The sequence below is a fragment of the Hevea brasiliensis genome, chromosome 18 (assembly GCF_030052815.1).
Source record: "Hevea brasiliensis isolate MT/VB/25A 57/8 chromosome 18, ASM3005281v1, whole genome shotgun sequence".
Lineage (NCBI taxonomy): Eukaryota > Viridiplantae > Streptophyta > Magnoliopsida > Malpighiales > Euphorbiaceae > Hevea > Hevea brasiliensis.
Window position 1 is genome coordinate 49,534,915 of NC_079510.1, and position 16,226 is coordinate 49,551,140.

Sequence of the window (16,226 nt, forward strand, 5' to 3'; positions counted from 1 at the left end):
TTTATCACTTATGAAGACGTCACTTGCCTTTATTTTTATACTCTGTGCCTCGTTAATGAAGATGTGAGAGCACCTCGGTGTACGCAGTCGGTCAGGAAAATAAATTTTTTTATTATTTTAAAATCATTAAAAAAAATAAATTCACAATCAATTTCTACAATTAACTGAAAATTAATTAATTAATATTTAATTTTACAATTAATTTATAATTTTAATTTTTAATAAAAATGTAACACCCCAAAATTTTATTAATTATGGGTATTTTTGATATTTAAATTTTATTTAAATTTTAGGAATTTTTTTGAGATTTTTCGGATTTTAAAAATCGGGTTCGATTTTCCGAAAATATAAACTTTGATGATTTTTAAAAATTAATTTAAAGACCACGTGGCAAAACTAAAAATATATTTGGAGTCTACGTATTTTTCTGAGTTTTCTAGAATTTTTTCGGAATTTTTGGACCTCGTTTTCGGTCCCGAGGCAGAGTAAAAATTCAAAATTTTGTATTTCGAATCGAACCGGCCGAATCGAACCGGACCGGATCGGACCGGTCGAATCGGACCGGTCTCTTCTCTTTTTCTTCCTCTTCCTCCCGCGCGCGACGCCCTCCCCTTCTCTCTCTCTTTTCTCTCTCCTCCCCCGCCGGCCACCGCCTCCCTGCGTCCTCCTCGCGGCGCGCCTGCCCCAGCCAACGGCCGGAACGCGCGATTCTCCACTTCCTCGGCCAAATCCAGCCGATCCGGTCACCGATTGGACCGGGTCTTGTGTCCAAAACCATCTACTCGGCGAGAGCTTTCCATAGACACCAAGAACGCCGAAATCCATCGAGCGGATTGTCCGATTTTAGCTCGGGAAGATTTTAGCCCATTTCGACTTTTGGGCTAGATTTCTCGAAAACCGTGAATCCCACGAGAAAACCGAGGCTACCAGCACGCTCCACTCGACGAGAGCTTCGCGGGATATTAATTTCAAAATTTTCCGACAACGTTTTTCGGTGGGTCCCACGGAACTTCGCAGTGTTTTTCCGAGCATTAAATGAGCTTAGAAAATTCTGAAAAATTTATGTACTAACCCCCGTGTTATGGGCTTCGTGTAGGTATTCTCAATTCGCGGAAATTCGACAGTTGACCGGGTCTGCAAATTTCGGACCAGACAGACCCGTTACCGGAAAAGTCTCCGAATTGGGCCGAGATTTTGCCTACCCCCCCATTGTCAGACGTCCCGAGCGCGTCCCCGAGGTCGGAATCGGCAAAGGTAAACCCGAACCTTGTTTTTTCGTAATTTTCTAGTGCTTAAATAGGATTAAAAATCCGTAAAATATTCGTGGTAGCTTAGAAAATTACGATTCTTTTTGCAATAGCTTAGTAATATTGCTAAGGACCGCGGGGCAAAGTTTTATAATTTTTAGAGCTTGTTTGGGCAGTTTTTGCAAAAATGATCAATAATAAGGACTAAATTGAAATTTTGCGTATTGTGATGGATAATTGATTTGATGGGCCCAGGAGGGGCTGTGTGATATGATTGAACTGTTGATATATGGATTGTGAATATAGAAGTGCGTTTTTAGCCCTTTTGCAGGTTGGGTAGGTCCTAGGTATAGGGGAGACTCACGATTTTCGCACGACTTAGACGTAATTGGTCTTTTCTTTGTTTGTATTGAGTCGATTGTATTAATTAGATGTAATGTAATTGTCGTGAGCCGATGCCTTTCTTCCTCCGCCAATTTGTCGTCAAGTCCGTGAGTAAAATATTAATTTTAATTATAATTTCGATATTATTATATGTTCAAGATGCCCATGCATCAGTTATATGAATTTATTTATGTAGTTAAACTCTAGGCACGATTTATGTTGCATTCATAATCATAATGTGCCATGAGTGTTGTTGTGGTAATTTGGAGAGCAGCGTTGGCGCATGCGTGTGATGTGGTGTGGACTATGGATAGGGCGGGTAGTCACGCTTGAGTTCTTCGGGACCCGTTCCTTCGAGGGGTAGTCACGGCTTGAGTTCTTCGCTGGGACCTCGATTTGGTTTATTGCGAAAGTCCGGCTTGAGTTCTTGCACTGTGTTGGATTTAAGAGAGGCATGCAGGATCGCCCAATATATTATGATTGATGCTACAGGTTGCGTGAGTGCTCCAAATTACCTTTTTGATGCTATGATGTGAATATGATGTTAATGTTGCATTTCACTCTACAGTTGCATTAGTTTGAGATAGTTATAGAGATTATAGTTAAGATTGATATTTTACTCTCGAGTCGAACGCTCACTCTGCTCAAAAATTTTTACAGCCACAGAGGATATTTTATTCAGGTTAACTCGCTTTTATCCTTCGCAGTTGTTTATCCATGTTTGTGTAATTTTAATTACTCCTAGAATTTCCGCATGTGTTAGCGATTTATTTGAATTTGGTCCGTAATATTTTTATCATGTTGGACTGTAAACTTAAATATTTTAAGTCTGTTTGATGGATTGGATGAGGGAGCTGAGCTCCCATGTATTATTATGTTGATGAGTATGTGGAGGGTGAGCTGAGCTCCCCAATGGATTGGTTATTGTGTTTACAGGTCGGGTGAGTCGAAAACTCCCGTTGGAAAGTCCATTTTATGGCCGGACTTCGCTTGTTTTCTTGATATTGGGCCCAAATGGGCCTTAGAGTTGGGTTAATGAATAGTTAAGGCTTACTACGGGCCTCGGGGCTTTAGGTGGCCTGTGTCCTAGTTCCGGCCCATAGGTTGGGTCGTGACAAATGTGGTATCGAGCTTAGGCTCCATTCTTAGGGAATGTTGTCTAAAGTGTCGGGAAGAGTCTACTAGAGTCACATGCGAAATATAGGGTCCACATTCGTCTTGCATTGTAATCTTTGCATCTAGTATCTGCTCCATATGTTATGTATAAATATGAGTCTATAGAGTGTAATGTGCGCTTTGAATTTTGTGGGCTAATCTCGCTGAATTTCGGAAAATGCGTAGAAGCGTAAGAGCCGCATCGCACCAGAGCGGATGTGCTCGACGAGGTGTCAAGACAGATGAGGCGCTTTGCCAGGAGGCGGGTAGGAGGCCTAGAGCCGCTCAAGTAGAAGAGCGCTACCCACGCTCAGAAACAGTCTTTCATGGCACAGGTCCCATGGACCCCATGGCTACTCTACAGAGAACCATCGACATGATGGCGCAAGATATGGTCCACCCTTCACAGAAGAAAAAGCCGCACCAAGAGAGGAATCTTACAAGCAGTTATAAATTTCAAGAAGTTGGTGCACGGTACCTATGATGTGTCGACGATGCATATCGGTTTTGGATTCTCGCAGCGAGCAGAATTCTGATTGACTGATAGAAGATTGGTAGAGTGTATGCAGCACGTCATGGGGCCTATGCCTAGACAGTGGATGAATGACTACGTGTTACCCCGGATGGAGGGTTTGACATGGGCTCGCTTGTTGTGGAACTTTTTATTAATCGGTTTGTGCGTAAAGCTTGAGAGATCGAAGCGTGGGCCTTTGAGGCCTTAAGACAGAATGGCGTGTCCAGATGAATATGCTTTCTGGAATTGAGCAGATATGCCCCTGCAGCAGTAGCTACAGAAAAGATGAAGGTGAAAAGATTCCTAAAGGGGCTTGACAGGAGATATGCAAACCTGGCCATGATGTCTGATCAGTCTTTTGATGTGGTGGTTGATCGAGCTAGATGATTGAGATCGATTATGCCGTGGATGACGGAAGAGCAAAGAAAACAGAGCGAGAGGGTTCCTCGTGTGTCCTTCCATGGGTACTCCGGATAGTGGTGGCGAGTAATTACAGAGGAAAGAGTAGGAACAAGAAAAGTGGTTTTAGACACAAACCACGAGGATTCGGATCCAAGAAGGGTCACATGCAGCCTGGTTCAGCTCAGATCCTCTTTGGCACCGTGTCCACGGTGTGGAAGAGGACATTCAGACCTTGTTTGATGGGGTCGAGTATGCTTGTGTGTGGCCAACCGGGTCACTTTGCTAGAGATCGCCCGTTTTGATGAGCCACGAGATGGGGTCACAGGTTCATTGCAAATGTTCCTCCACAATTGAATCCTGGTGCTTCCAACATGGCGATCGATGGCCAACAGGCCGAGGACAAGGGGGACGTGGATTTGGAGGCGATCAGAGGTAGAAGTCGATATCAAGGTTACGCCACTCGTAGGGTCAAGCTCGGGTTTTCACCGACCCACCAGATGCTCAAGCTTCAAATGCGGTTGTGGCGTGTATTCTTCAGTCTGTTCTAATGAGGCTCGTGTTTTGATAGATCCGGGTGCTATGCACTCATTTGTCTCCCCTGAGTTTGCCATGAGGTTGTGTAGAAACCCTACAACTTTAGAGTGCCCTTTGTCAGTAGCTACCCCACTTAGTGACAACATAGATGTAGACATGGTATTTCCGGGTAGCCCAGTGGTAGTGGATGGAAAGATCCTCCCAGCAGACTTGGTTCCTCTACCAGTAATGGATTTCGATGTAATCCTGGGGATGGACTGGTTGGCAACTCATTATGCCACCTTAGACTGCAGGAACAAAAAGGTATACTTCCACATACCTGGTGTGGAAGAGTTTAGCTTTGATGGTGACAGGAGCGTGGCTCCATATAATTTGGTGTCAGCAATTAGTGCCGTAAAAATGTTGAGGCGTGGATGCCAAGGGTATTTGGCATTGGTGAGAGATACATCCGTAGAAGGTGTCAATATGGAAAATGTTCTGTTGTCGGAGAATTCATGGATGTCTTCACTGAAGAGCTTCGTGGTTGCCACCGTAAAGGGGAATAGAGTTCTGCATTGATGTTATTCCGGGTACAAACCCCATATCCATGCCACCTTACAGGATGGCACCAGCGGAATTGAAAGAGCTGAAGGAGCAACTACAGGAGCTTTTGGACAAGGGTTTCATACGTCCGAGCACTTCACCCTGGGGTGCTCCTGTTCTATTCGTGAGAAAGAAGGATGGGTCGTTGAGGTTGTGTATTGACTATAGGCAGTGAACAAAGTGTTGTGAAGAACAAGTATCCACTTCCTGATCGATGATCTATTTGATCACTCCAAGGGGCTAGATTCTTTTCCAAGATAGACTGCGATCGCTACCATCGCTTGAGAATCGGGGATGAGGACGTGTCCAAAACGGCTTCGTGACAAGATATGGTCATTATGAGTTCTTGGTGATGTCTTTTGGACTCACTAATGCACCAAAGACCTTCATGGACTTGATGAACAGGGTGTTCAAGCCATTTTTGGACCGCTTTGTCATCGTATTCATAGATGACATTCGTATACTCTCGCATCGAGGAAGAACACGTGTGGCACTTGAGGATGGTGTTGCAGACGTTGAGGGAGCACCAGCTATACGCCAAATTTTCAAAATGTGAATTTTGGCTAGAAAGCATCTCATTCTTGGGACACGTGGTTTCTAGAGACGGTATTCAAGTGGATCCCAAGAAAATTGAAGTCAGAATCGATTGGCTTAGGCCTACAACACCGAGGTGCGAAGTTTTCGGGTTTAGCTGGCTACTATAGGCGTTTTGTACAAGATTTCTCCAAGATAGCGGCTCCCTTAACTAAGTTGACCAGGAAGAATGTTCCATTCATTTGGACAGATGACTGTGAGGAGAGTTTCCAGAAGCTCAAGGAGTGTCTAACCACTGCCCCTGTGTTGACACTACCTGTGAGTGGTGAAGGATACACCGTGTATTGTGACGCCTCCAGAGTTGGCCTAGGGTGTGTTTTGATGCAGAATGGAAAGGTAGTGGCTTATGCTTCAAGGCAGCTGAAGAGGCATGAGCAGAACTACCCCACCCATGATTTGGAAATGGCGGCTGTAGTCTTTGCACTAAAAATCTGGAGACACTACCTGTATGGTGAAGTGTGCGAGATATACACCGACCACAAGAGTTTGAAGTACATCTTCCAACAGAGGGACTTAAACTTGAGACAGAGGAGATGGATGGAGCTTCTGAAAGACTATGATTGCACCATCCAGTACCACCCTGGGAAGGCAAATGTTGTGGCAGATGCTTTGAGTAGGAAATCTTCTGGCAGTTTGGCGCACATTTCAGTAGAGAAGAGACCATTGATTCAGGAGGTACATGAGTTGATGGATCAAGGTTTAATCCTAGATCTTTCAGATGAAGGTATTGTTGGCTCACTTTTCTGAGGCGGACTTGAGGGACAGAGTTAGAGTTTCCCAGCACAGAGACCAACAATTGATGAAGATTATAGAAAGAGTACAGCAAGGTGAAGGTGGTGAGTTTAGATTTGCCAATGATGGCGCCCTAGTGCAAGGTTCTAGAATATGTGTGCCCGATGTGGACAATCTCAGGAATGAAATCATGCAAGAGGCACACTACACACTGTACAGTATCCACCCAGGTTCCACCAAAATGTACCATGATGTGAAAGATAGCTATTGGTGGAATGGCATGAAGAGAGACATAGCAGACTTTGTGTCCAAGTGCTTGACTTGTCAGAAGGTGAAGTTTGAACACCAGAGACCGTCAGGGAAGCTGCAAGAGCTCCCTATCCCAGAATGGAAGTGGGAAATGATCACTATGGATTTTGTGACGGTTGCCTCGTACCACGCGAGGATATGACTCGATATGGGTAATTGTAGACCGTCGACCAAATCAGCTCACTTCTTACAGAAAGACTACATACTCTGGCACAAGATGCCCGGCTCTACATTCGAGAAATAGTCGATTGCATGGAGTTCCTTCCATAATATCCGACAGAGGCCCGATTCACTTCGGTTTTGGAGAAAGTTGCGGAGGCACTTGGCACACAATTGAACTCAAGATGACCTTCCACCCTCGACAATTGAAGGACAATCCAAACATCGGAAGACATGCTCCGCATGAGTGTCTTGGATTTTGGAGGTCAATGGGATGAGCGACTAGCTTTGGTGGAGTTTGCCTACAACAACGATTATCACTCCAAAGATAGGGATGGCACCCTATGAGGCACTATATGGAAGAAAGTGTAGGTCTCCTCTGTGTTGGACAGAATTGGGGGAAGCGAAGGTGCAGGATGTAGACCTAGTGCAGTACCCTTCTGAGGTAGTTCCTTTAGTCGGGGAACGATCAAGACTTCAAAGAGGCGTAAGAGTTATGCACCCAGACGGAGGGATGTGGAGTTTGCAAGGCGACTATGTATTCTGAAGGTATCTCCAATGAAGGGAGTCATGAGATTTGGAAAGAAGGGCAAGTTGGCACCTCGGTATATCGGACCTTTTGAGGTTACTGATAGAGTTGGAGCAGTTGCCTACCGGTTGGAGCTACCACCCAACCTTTTTCACGTTCATCCCGTGTTTCACATCTCCATGCTCAGGAAATACATTCCCGATCCTTCTCATGTACTGCAGCCGGATGTGATAGAGCTAAAAGAGAACTTGACATTTGAGGAGCAGCCTGTAGCCATAGTGGACTACCAAGTGAAACAGCTGAGATCAAAACAGATCCCTATGGTTAAGGTTTTGTGGAGGAGTCAGTCGGTGGAAGAGTGCACCTGGGAGTCAGAACGGGACATGCGTAGCAAGTACCCTTACTTGTTCAATGTATAATCATGTACTTTATTCTGCCTTGTGTAAAAATTCGAGGACGAATTTTCTGTAAGGGGGGAAGAATGTAACACCCCAAAATTTTATTAATTATGGGTATTTTTGATATTTAAATTTTATTTAAATTTTAGGAATTTTTTTGAGATTTTTCGGATTTTAAAAATCGGGTTCGATTTTCAGAAAATATAAACTTTGTTGATTTTTAAAAAATTATTTTAAAGACCAATTCGAAAAACTAAAAAAATATTTGTAGTCTAAGTATTTTTATGAGTTTTCGAATTTTTGAATTTTGGACCTCGTTTTTCCGAGGCAGTAAAAATTCAAAATTTTGTATTTCGAATCGAACCGGCCGAATCGAACCGGACCGGATCGGACCGGTCGAATCGGACCGGTCTCTTCTCTTTTTCTTCCTCTTCCTCCCGCGCGCGACGCCCTCCCCTTCTCTCTCTCTTTTATCTCTCTCCTCCCTCGCCAGCCTCCCCTTCTCCTCGCCGGCGCCTCCCGGCCGTCCCAGCCGGCCGGAACGCGCGCGATTCTCCCCCTGCGGCGCGCCTTCCTCGGCCAAATCCGATCCGGTCACCGATTGGACCGGGTCTTGTGTCCAAAACCATCTACTCGGCGAGAGCTTTCCATAGACACCAAGAACGCCGAAATCCATCGAGCGGATTGTCCGATTTTAGCTCGGGAAGATTTTAGCCCATTTCGACTTTTGGGCTAGATTTCTCGAAAACCGTGAATCCCACGAGAAAACCGAGGCTACCAGCACGCTCCACTCGACGAGAGCTTCGCGGGATATTAATTTCAAAATTTTCCGACAACGTTTTTCGGTGGGTCCCACGGAACTTCGCAGTGTTTTTCCGAGCATTAAATGAGCTTAGAAAATTCTGAAAAATTTATGTACTAACCCCCGTGTTATGGGCTTCGTAGGTATTCTCAATTCGCGGAAATTCGGCGATTGACCAGCGCAAATTTCGGACTGCATGCACGGAAAAGTCTCGAATTGGGCCGAGATTTTGCCTACCCCATTGTCGACGCGTCCAGCGTCCCGAGTCGGAATCGGCAAAGGTAAACCCGAACCTTGTTTTTTCGTAATTTTCTAGTGCTTAAATAGGATTAAAAATCCGTAAATATTCGTGGTAGCTTATAAAATTACTATTCTTTTTGCAATAGCTTAGTAATATTGCAAAGGCAAGCGGGGCAAAGTTTTATAATTATTAGAGATTGTTTGGGAAGTTTTTGCAAAAATGATCAATAAAAAGTACTAAATTGAAATTTTGCGTATTGTGATGGATAATTGATTTGATGGGCCCAGAGGGGCTGTGTGATATGATTGAACTGTTGATATATGGATTGTGAATATAGAAGTGCGTTTTTAGCCCTTTTGCAGTTGGGTAGGTCCTAGGTATAGGGAGACTCACGGATTTTCGCGACTTAGGACGTAATTGGTCTTTTCTTTGTTTGTATTGAGTCAGATTGTATTAATTAGATGTAATGGAATTGTCAGGTGAGCCGGGTCATCCTTCTTCCTCCGCCCAGCCGCCACATTTATTTGTCTTCAAGTATGTGAGTATAATATTAATTTTAATTATATTTTCGATATTATTATATGTTCAGCATGCCCATGCATCACTTATATTCATATATTTATGTAGTTAAACTCTAGGCACGATTTATGTTGCATTCATAATCATAATGTGCCATGAGTGTTGTTGTGGTAATTTGGAGCGGTGTGCGTGCGTTGGCGTGCGTGATGTGGTGTGGACTATGGATAGGGCGGGGTAGTCACGCTGAGTTCTTCGGGACCCGTTCCTTCGAGGGGTAGTCACGCTTGAGTTCTTCACTGGGACCCTCGATTTGGTTTATTAAGCGAAAGTCAGGCTTGAGTTCTTGCACGTTGGATTTAAGAGAGTCGCATGTGATCGGCCCCAATATATTATGATTGATGCTACAGGTGCGTGAGTGCTCCAAATTACCTTTTGATGCTATGATGTGAATATGATGTTAATGTTGCATTTCACTCTACAAAGTTGCATTAGTTTGAGATAGTTATAGAGATTATAGTTAAGATTGATATTTTACTCTCGAGTCGAACGCTCACTCCTGTTCAAAAATTTTTACAGGCCACAGGAGGATATTTTATTCTGGGTTAACCTGCTTTTATCCTTCGCAGGTTGTTTATCCATGTTTGTGTAATTTTAATTACTCCTAGAATTTCCGCATGTGTTAGCAGTATTTATTTGAATTTGGTCTGTAATATTTTTATCATGTTGGACCTGTAAACTTAAATATTTTAAGTCTGTTTGATGGATTGGATGAGGGAGCTGAGCTCCCATTTATTATTATGTTGATGAGTATGTGGAGGGTGAGCTGAGCTCCCCAATGGATTGTTTATTGTGTTTACAGTCGTGAGTCAAAACTCCCGTTGGAAAGTCCATTTTATGGCGGACTGTCCGTTTGTTTTCTTGATATTGGGCCCAAATGGGCCTTAGAGTTGGGTTAATGAATAGTTAAGGCTTACTACGGGCCTCGGGGGCTTTAGGCTGGCCCAGGTCCTAGTGCCGGTCCGGCCCATAGGTTGGGTCGTGACAAAAAATAATTATTTATAAAAATTTAATAATTAATTTATAAATTAATTATAATTAACAACTTAAATATAATTAATTAATAAGTCGATTGAAAATATTAAAAAAATCTTAAATACATTATAATAATTTCTAATATATATATATATATATATATATATATATATATATATATATATATAAACTCACTATGAGATAGATTTACATCTCATAAATCATAATTCATGAGGAAATTAATATACTAAGGGCATTTTATAATTTTTTTAATATTTAATTATAAAAATTGAAATATTTTATTATTTAGATTATAAATATTTAAAACTATAGAGAGAATCTAAATTGCCTTTGCGTTTAAAAAGGGAAAAAAAAAAAAAAGAAAATCCAGCTTAAAATGAATGATGTGAGAAGTGAAAGCACGCGCGCGCATCACGCAGTGGATGGCTCCACGTCACTAAAGCCGATCGACATTTCTACTGTGGCCTGTTGTCGTTATACTGATTGGATTCCCTCTCTATAAGAACCCCACAACGGAAGACGCGATATACCATTCCCTTCTCAAGCCGTTTAATTAATCCATCTCAATTCCTTCCTCCTCGTCCTCCTCCTCCTTTCTCTTTTATCTATTGAAGCTACAGAGGAGCTCTCAATCACCTAAACCAAGAGCCAATTCTTCTCATTTATTGATTTTTTTTTTCCTGGTATGTTTCAACTTTTAACTGGTTTGATTAATCTTTTCTTTCTTGGCTTCACTCATGTGTGCTGATTGAAGGAAAAAAATTATGGATCCTGTGTGTTTTGTAGCTTCTGTTGATATCTCACTGTTTTTTGAAATGCATTTTTTCCTTGTGTGTTGTGGGAAAGTAATAGAAAATGATAGAATTTTGGGCTAGAAATTTATGTGCCGTTTTGTTTGTTTCTTTTCTCGGAAAGAACGAGAAGAGGAAAAGGAAAATTTTAGAAAATCGCTCTCCTGGCTTGAGAAATTTAGGCATCTTGGGAACTATATTGGTGGGAAAATGTTTTCTGTATTTATTTATTGATTCAAACTCGGGAAACAAATGTTGTATCTTAGATTGAAGCTAGAAAATTGCAGATAATCAAAACTAATCAGGTTTAATTGGCGAGGGTCTATTCAAATTCAAGTTCTCTTTTTGACAATTTTATTTGCAATTGCTCAAAGTTCGTGTTGTGGCTTGGCAGAGTTTGGAGTTTCAGCTTTGAGAATCTTTAGGTAAAGCTGAGTTGGTCAAGTTTTTTCTTTTCGATTAAGTCTTAATGTGACATTTACCTGATTTTGCTACACTTTTCTACGATTATTGACGGATCATAGAAATGGTCATATTTGCGAACTTCTTCCTTTCTGCTCATGTCAAAAACAAGCTCAAGAGCAGGGACAACTTGATTATCTTAAAGTGCGCTAATATAAGTTTTGTCTGAGAAGATTAACAACAAAAGAGATGCTTTAATTAGCTATTGTCCTGTATCTTGCTTTGATAAATAATCATGGATTTTTGTTAGATATTTCCCTGTGGCTGTTCAAAGTGGAAGGCTTTTTCTTTTTCCCTTTTTCTAAGCAGAAATAAAAAGTTCTGCCATCTATAAACATTTTCTTTGGAGATCATTTTCCTTCAAAAATTTACAGGCCAACTATATTTACTTCCTTGTTGCAATAAAAAGATCGTACTTATTTGTGCCTGGTAGAACAACAATTGCTTTTTCTCTCTCATCCATGTTGAAAATTTGTACTGTTGCTTGATCGTGAGCATCTTGGTCTCATTTATTTGTGGCTTTATTTCATTTGTTAAATCAAACAATCATTTGTGCTTTCATGAGATAATTTTTTATGTTTTGTTGGTTGATGATGGCATTGACAATTGATGATGGACAATAATGGTTGGCTGTTGTGGTTGTGTTAAAACAGTAATAGACATGAAAGTGGTACCTTCATGGTTTGGCAATTGCTAGAGTTGAAGTGGTAGGAAAGTGATGAGGAGAGGAATTAACACTCTTACCCTGAATGGATGCCTGGTGGATCTTAACTAAGTAAAGATCATTAGAGGAACTTGTTCCTAATTTTCCTGAGGATTCATTTATGTACCTTGTTCTTTATCATTATGCATGATCTATTAGCTTATGCAGGCATATTTCTCAAATTTCTAAATATATGGTGGGCTCACATTCCAGATCCAGTGAAATTTCTTTAGGGATACATGGATACCTGAGCATATTTTTCACTTTGATTCTCCTGTCTCTCCCCCTCCCCCCCTTTTTTTTTTGAATTTTTAAAATAACTCTCTCATTTGTTAGGTTTACTTTAGTGGAATCTTTCCCGATATTATTGCACTGTTTATCATTGTTGAGTTAACCTGTTTTGGAGATTTATATGGTTAAATCTCAGAAATATATCCTAAAACCGGTGTTCAGAAATATTTCATTGCTTGAGAGCACTTATGTTGGCTGTAGATGGGGTGGAGTTTTGAATACATTGTTGAGTCTTCGAATTGTTGCTAATTGCATTTGAATGAGGTTTTTGATGTAAAATGGAAATCCGGAATTACACGTTTCAACAAGGACCCATTTGCTTGAATATCTAAATGTCAGGATTTGTCTTCTAGAGGAGTCAGTGACTGATCATTGCTTGGAAGCTTCATATTATTTCTTCCAATTAAATATTTTTATTTTATTTTTTATGTGCTGGACTTTGTCCACCATATTTTAATCAATGAAATTGACAATAATTATATCATAGTATAAATGCACTTGTGGGCTCATATTGGATTCCCTAAACGATCAATTTGCTGATTATTCAGCCATTTGTTTTCACTATCACTGTGCCTAAATGGAGTATGGGAGGAATTTGCTTTTGGATTAAATAGAATTAGTCTGAATACACCAATCACTGGCAAAAGATATGAAACTCTCCCTCTCTCCCTCTCTGTGAAATTTTTTTTCTTTTCATAATTCATTTTTTAAAATCTGTTTACAACTTTATTCTATATCTATTTTTCTTTTCCTAATAGAGATCTAGAATATTGTGTTTATATAGAGGATGGAATTTTAGAATACTTCAAAGACTTGCTGTTTAAAACTCTATAATAAGTGGACTGAGAGAATCCTTACCAGAAAGTTAATGCTTTGTAGCTATGTTGCATTAGCAATGGAATTAAGCCACAACAAATAAAATTTGCAATTTTAAAAGGAAAAATCTAAAAATAGAAGAAATGAAAAACTACTTGAGAACTAGGACTTCACATGTATCGTCCTTATTTGATTAGATAACCAAATTGTTGATCTGTTGGTCTTCTTAATTTATCTATCTATTTGGTAGATGAGTTGCTTTAGCCTTTGGCCCTTTGTTGAATATTGAATTGCGTGGTGGGACCTTTCGTTTGGAATTTGGAATATTATATTTTTCTTGGTTGAAGCAACATAATTGCTCAGAACTTTATGCAATTCTTAGGGTATTTGCTTTGTTAAGCTTTTCTATGCGACTGATATAGTTACATGTTCTATAATCTGTTCTTGATGCTTTTCCTTTCAAGCTGTGAGTTCCATAACTTTTATGTTTACAAGGTTGAGTTGTAAAATCTATATTACTAAATGTTGCAATAAAATTCAGTTGCTAATGTGGTCTTCTTTTTTCTTCTTTCTCAGAGTCAAAGGAAGTCTGTACCTGAGACAAGCTTCAAAGGCAGATCTATGGACTTTGAGCAATATTTTGCCCGGGAATGGAAATCAGTTTCTAGTGCAGCAACTGGCTCGGAAAGTTTTAATGGTTGCTTTGATTGCAATATCTGCTTCGACTTTGCACGTGAGCCAGTGGTCACCCTTTGTGGGCACCTGTACTGCTGGCCCTGTATCTATAAATGGCTCCATGTCCAGAGTGCCTCTCTTGCTTCTGATGAGCACCCACAATGCCCAGTCTGCAAGGCTGATATATCTCACACCACCATGGTCCCCCTTTATGGCCGTGGTCAAGCTGCAGTTGAAGCTGAGCTCGAGGGAAAAGCACCCTATAGGGGCATGGTCATACCTCCTAGGCCGTCAGCTTATGGTACGCAAGCTTTGGTATCTAGTACATCTCCAACTGGTCAGCAGCTTCCATACCATAATCCTTATCAAAATCATAGCTATAATCCTGATCCATACAGCAGTTTTGAAGAGGCATCATCATCACCTCTAGTTAATCTTGGAGGCACCAGAGTGACTGGATTCCACCACCCATTTGTTGGGATGTTTGGTGAGATGGTTTATGCAAGGGTTTTTGGAAATTCAGAGAGCTTGTATACATATCCAAATTCATATCACCCAATGGCAAGTAGTAGCCCCAGGTTAAGAAGGCAGGAAATGCAGGCATACAAATCATTGAACAGAATCTCAATTTTCCTCTTCTGCTGCTTTCTTTTATGTCTTATCGTATTCTGAAAGTAGATTTTAGGCCATTAACCATTGTGCGTCTTGTATACTTTGTAAAAAGCATCGGTTGTAAGGTTATGAAACATCAGTAGAATGAGATATATGTATATGCGGTATATTAGAAATTTAATATTAAAACGTATGCCATTTTGTCTATTAGATGTTGTGTCATTTGTTGAGCTTCTTTATGTTGAATGTGTTGATACCAATCTTTATATTCAGGCTCAATTGCATTGCACTGGCGCTGTGTGATTGTGAACGATACTAAAGATATAGGAAGAGCTGAGTAGCAAAGATTTGAACTGTCCATAGTGATACGTCCTTATGCTTGGCACCACAGGATTGGTATAGAATTATCATGACTTGCCTGTATTGCTAATGTTTCATCATTGAATGCACGATGGCTATTGAAATGATGACTCCAAACTCAAGTTGACCTTCATTTGATGGTGGATTGGTGTGCCTCCACTTCAAGTCGGGTAAGCTTATCAAATTTGTCCGATATTTATTTTTTTTAATTAAATTTTGAATGAAAAATTAAATTTAAGATTTTATAATTTTAAAAATAATTTCGATATTATTAAACTAAAACTAATTGGCCTCGATATTTATGATTGTTAGGCCTCTTTCAGTCTTCTTCGTAGACAAGGCCCCTATATTCAATTGTTGTCGGTGACCCCTGTAGTCTGGACTCCACCTCCCCGTTGCACAGAAAGGCAACTGTTATGCAATCAACCTACGTGCAAGTGGTGAGAGAGAGAAAGTGACTTATTCTGGCCATTTCTTTTCTTGCAAACATAAGAAGAAGAAGAAGAAGAAGAAGAAGAGTGGCGTCCAATTAAATAATAAATCCATTTCCAAGATTCTATCTTTCTTTCTAGCCATCATATCATGTTTGTCCAAACCCAAGAACACAAAATTCGACATTTACAAAGGAGACTTACACAATTTAAATAAACATCATAATAATAGATAAGATACACAAAAAAAATTAAACTTGATTAATATTTTTAAAATTTAAATTCATTTAAAATTTTATTATTATCTAAAAAAAAATAATTATATACTCTTTAGACTAATCTTATTAAAATTTAATAAAATAAAATATCTGTAAAAACCCAACATATTGCCGTTCCTCATTCCTCCCCACAATTAAGAGAATAAAATTCTTTTGTATGGGTGAGGCACTAATTACTCTAGAGCCTTGCTCCATAGCATGGTATAGAAGCAGAAATGCTTTTATTGTGAGACTGGTGGTTCAAGCCTACTAGTGGATTTGGGTGGTGGTGGAGCCACAGTGACAGCATATGAACATGTTGTACTGGTTGCTGATAATGCTCCTGTCAACTTCTGAATTTAATATAATACTCAACTATCGTGTCAGTTGAAGCCTAATAATGATGAACAAAAATGGCGGTCCTGCTTCCTTACTGGTTCACCTGTGAATACCATTAATTTGCATGTGAATGATTTATTTTTTACTGAAACATTAATTTTTTAGTCGCTTGATTCTATGGGATCCAAAACAATTGGCTGGGGCGTACCATCAAAACAAACTCATCTTAGCAAATTTAATATTTTTTTAAAGAATTTTCAGATTACATTGTTATAATTAATTGATGCTTGATTAGATGCATGTTGATATATATTAAATTATTTTGGTAACAGAAA

The 16,226-nt window shown here is 40.2% G+C and overlaps 1 protein-coding gene and 1 long non-coding RNA gene across 3 annotated transcripts; both read left to right on the forward strand.

The window, feature by feature from the left end:
- The first annotated feature begins 742 nt into the window (after window positions 1-742).
- LOC131176058 (uncharacterized) lies at window positions 743-9,845 on the forward strand. Its single transcript, XR_009146208.1, has 3 exons — window positions 743-994; window positions 1,097-1,254; window positions 9,678-9,845. It is a non-coding gene; the product is annotated as an uncharacterized LOC131176058 (long non-coding RNA).
- Window positions 9,846-10,663: 818 nt separating this feature from the next.
- On the forward strand, window positions 10,664-14,709 carry LOC110635115 (E3 ubiquitin-protein ligase RMA1H1). Of its 2 annotated transcripts, none has more exons than XM_021784329.2 (2): window positions 10,664-10,837; window positions 13,794-14,709. In XM_021784329.2, the coding sequence occupies exon 2, from the start codon at window positions 13,839-13,841 to the stop codon at window positions 14,562-14,564; it is 726 nt and encodes a 241-aa protein (XP_021640021.1). In that variant the 5' UTR covers window positions 10,664-10,837; window positions 13,794-13,838; the 3' UTR covers window positions 14,565-14,709. The 2 variants fall into 2 exon arrangements, with proteins under 2 accessions (XP_021640021.1, XP_021640022.1); XM_021784330.2 differs by lacking the exon at window positions 10,664-10,837 and adding an exon at window positions 10,844-11,370.
- The last annotated feature ends 1,517 nt before the right edge of the window (window positions 14,710-16,226 follow it).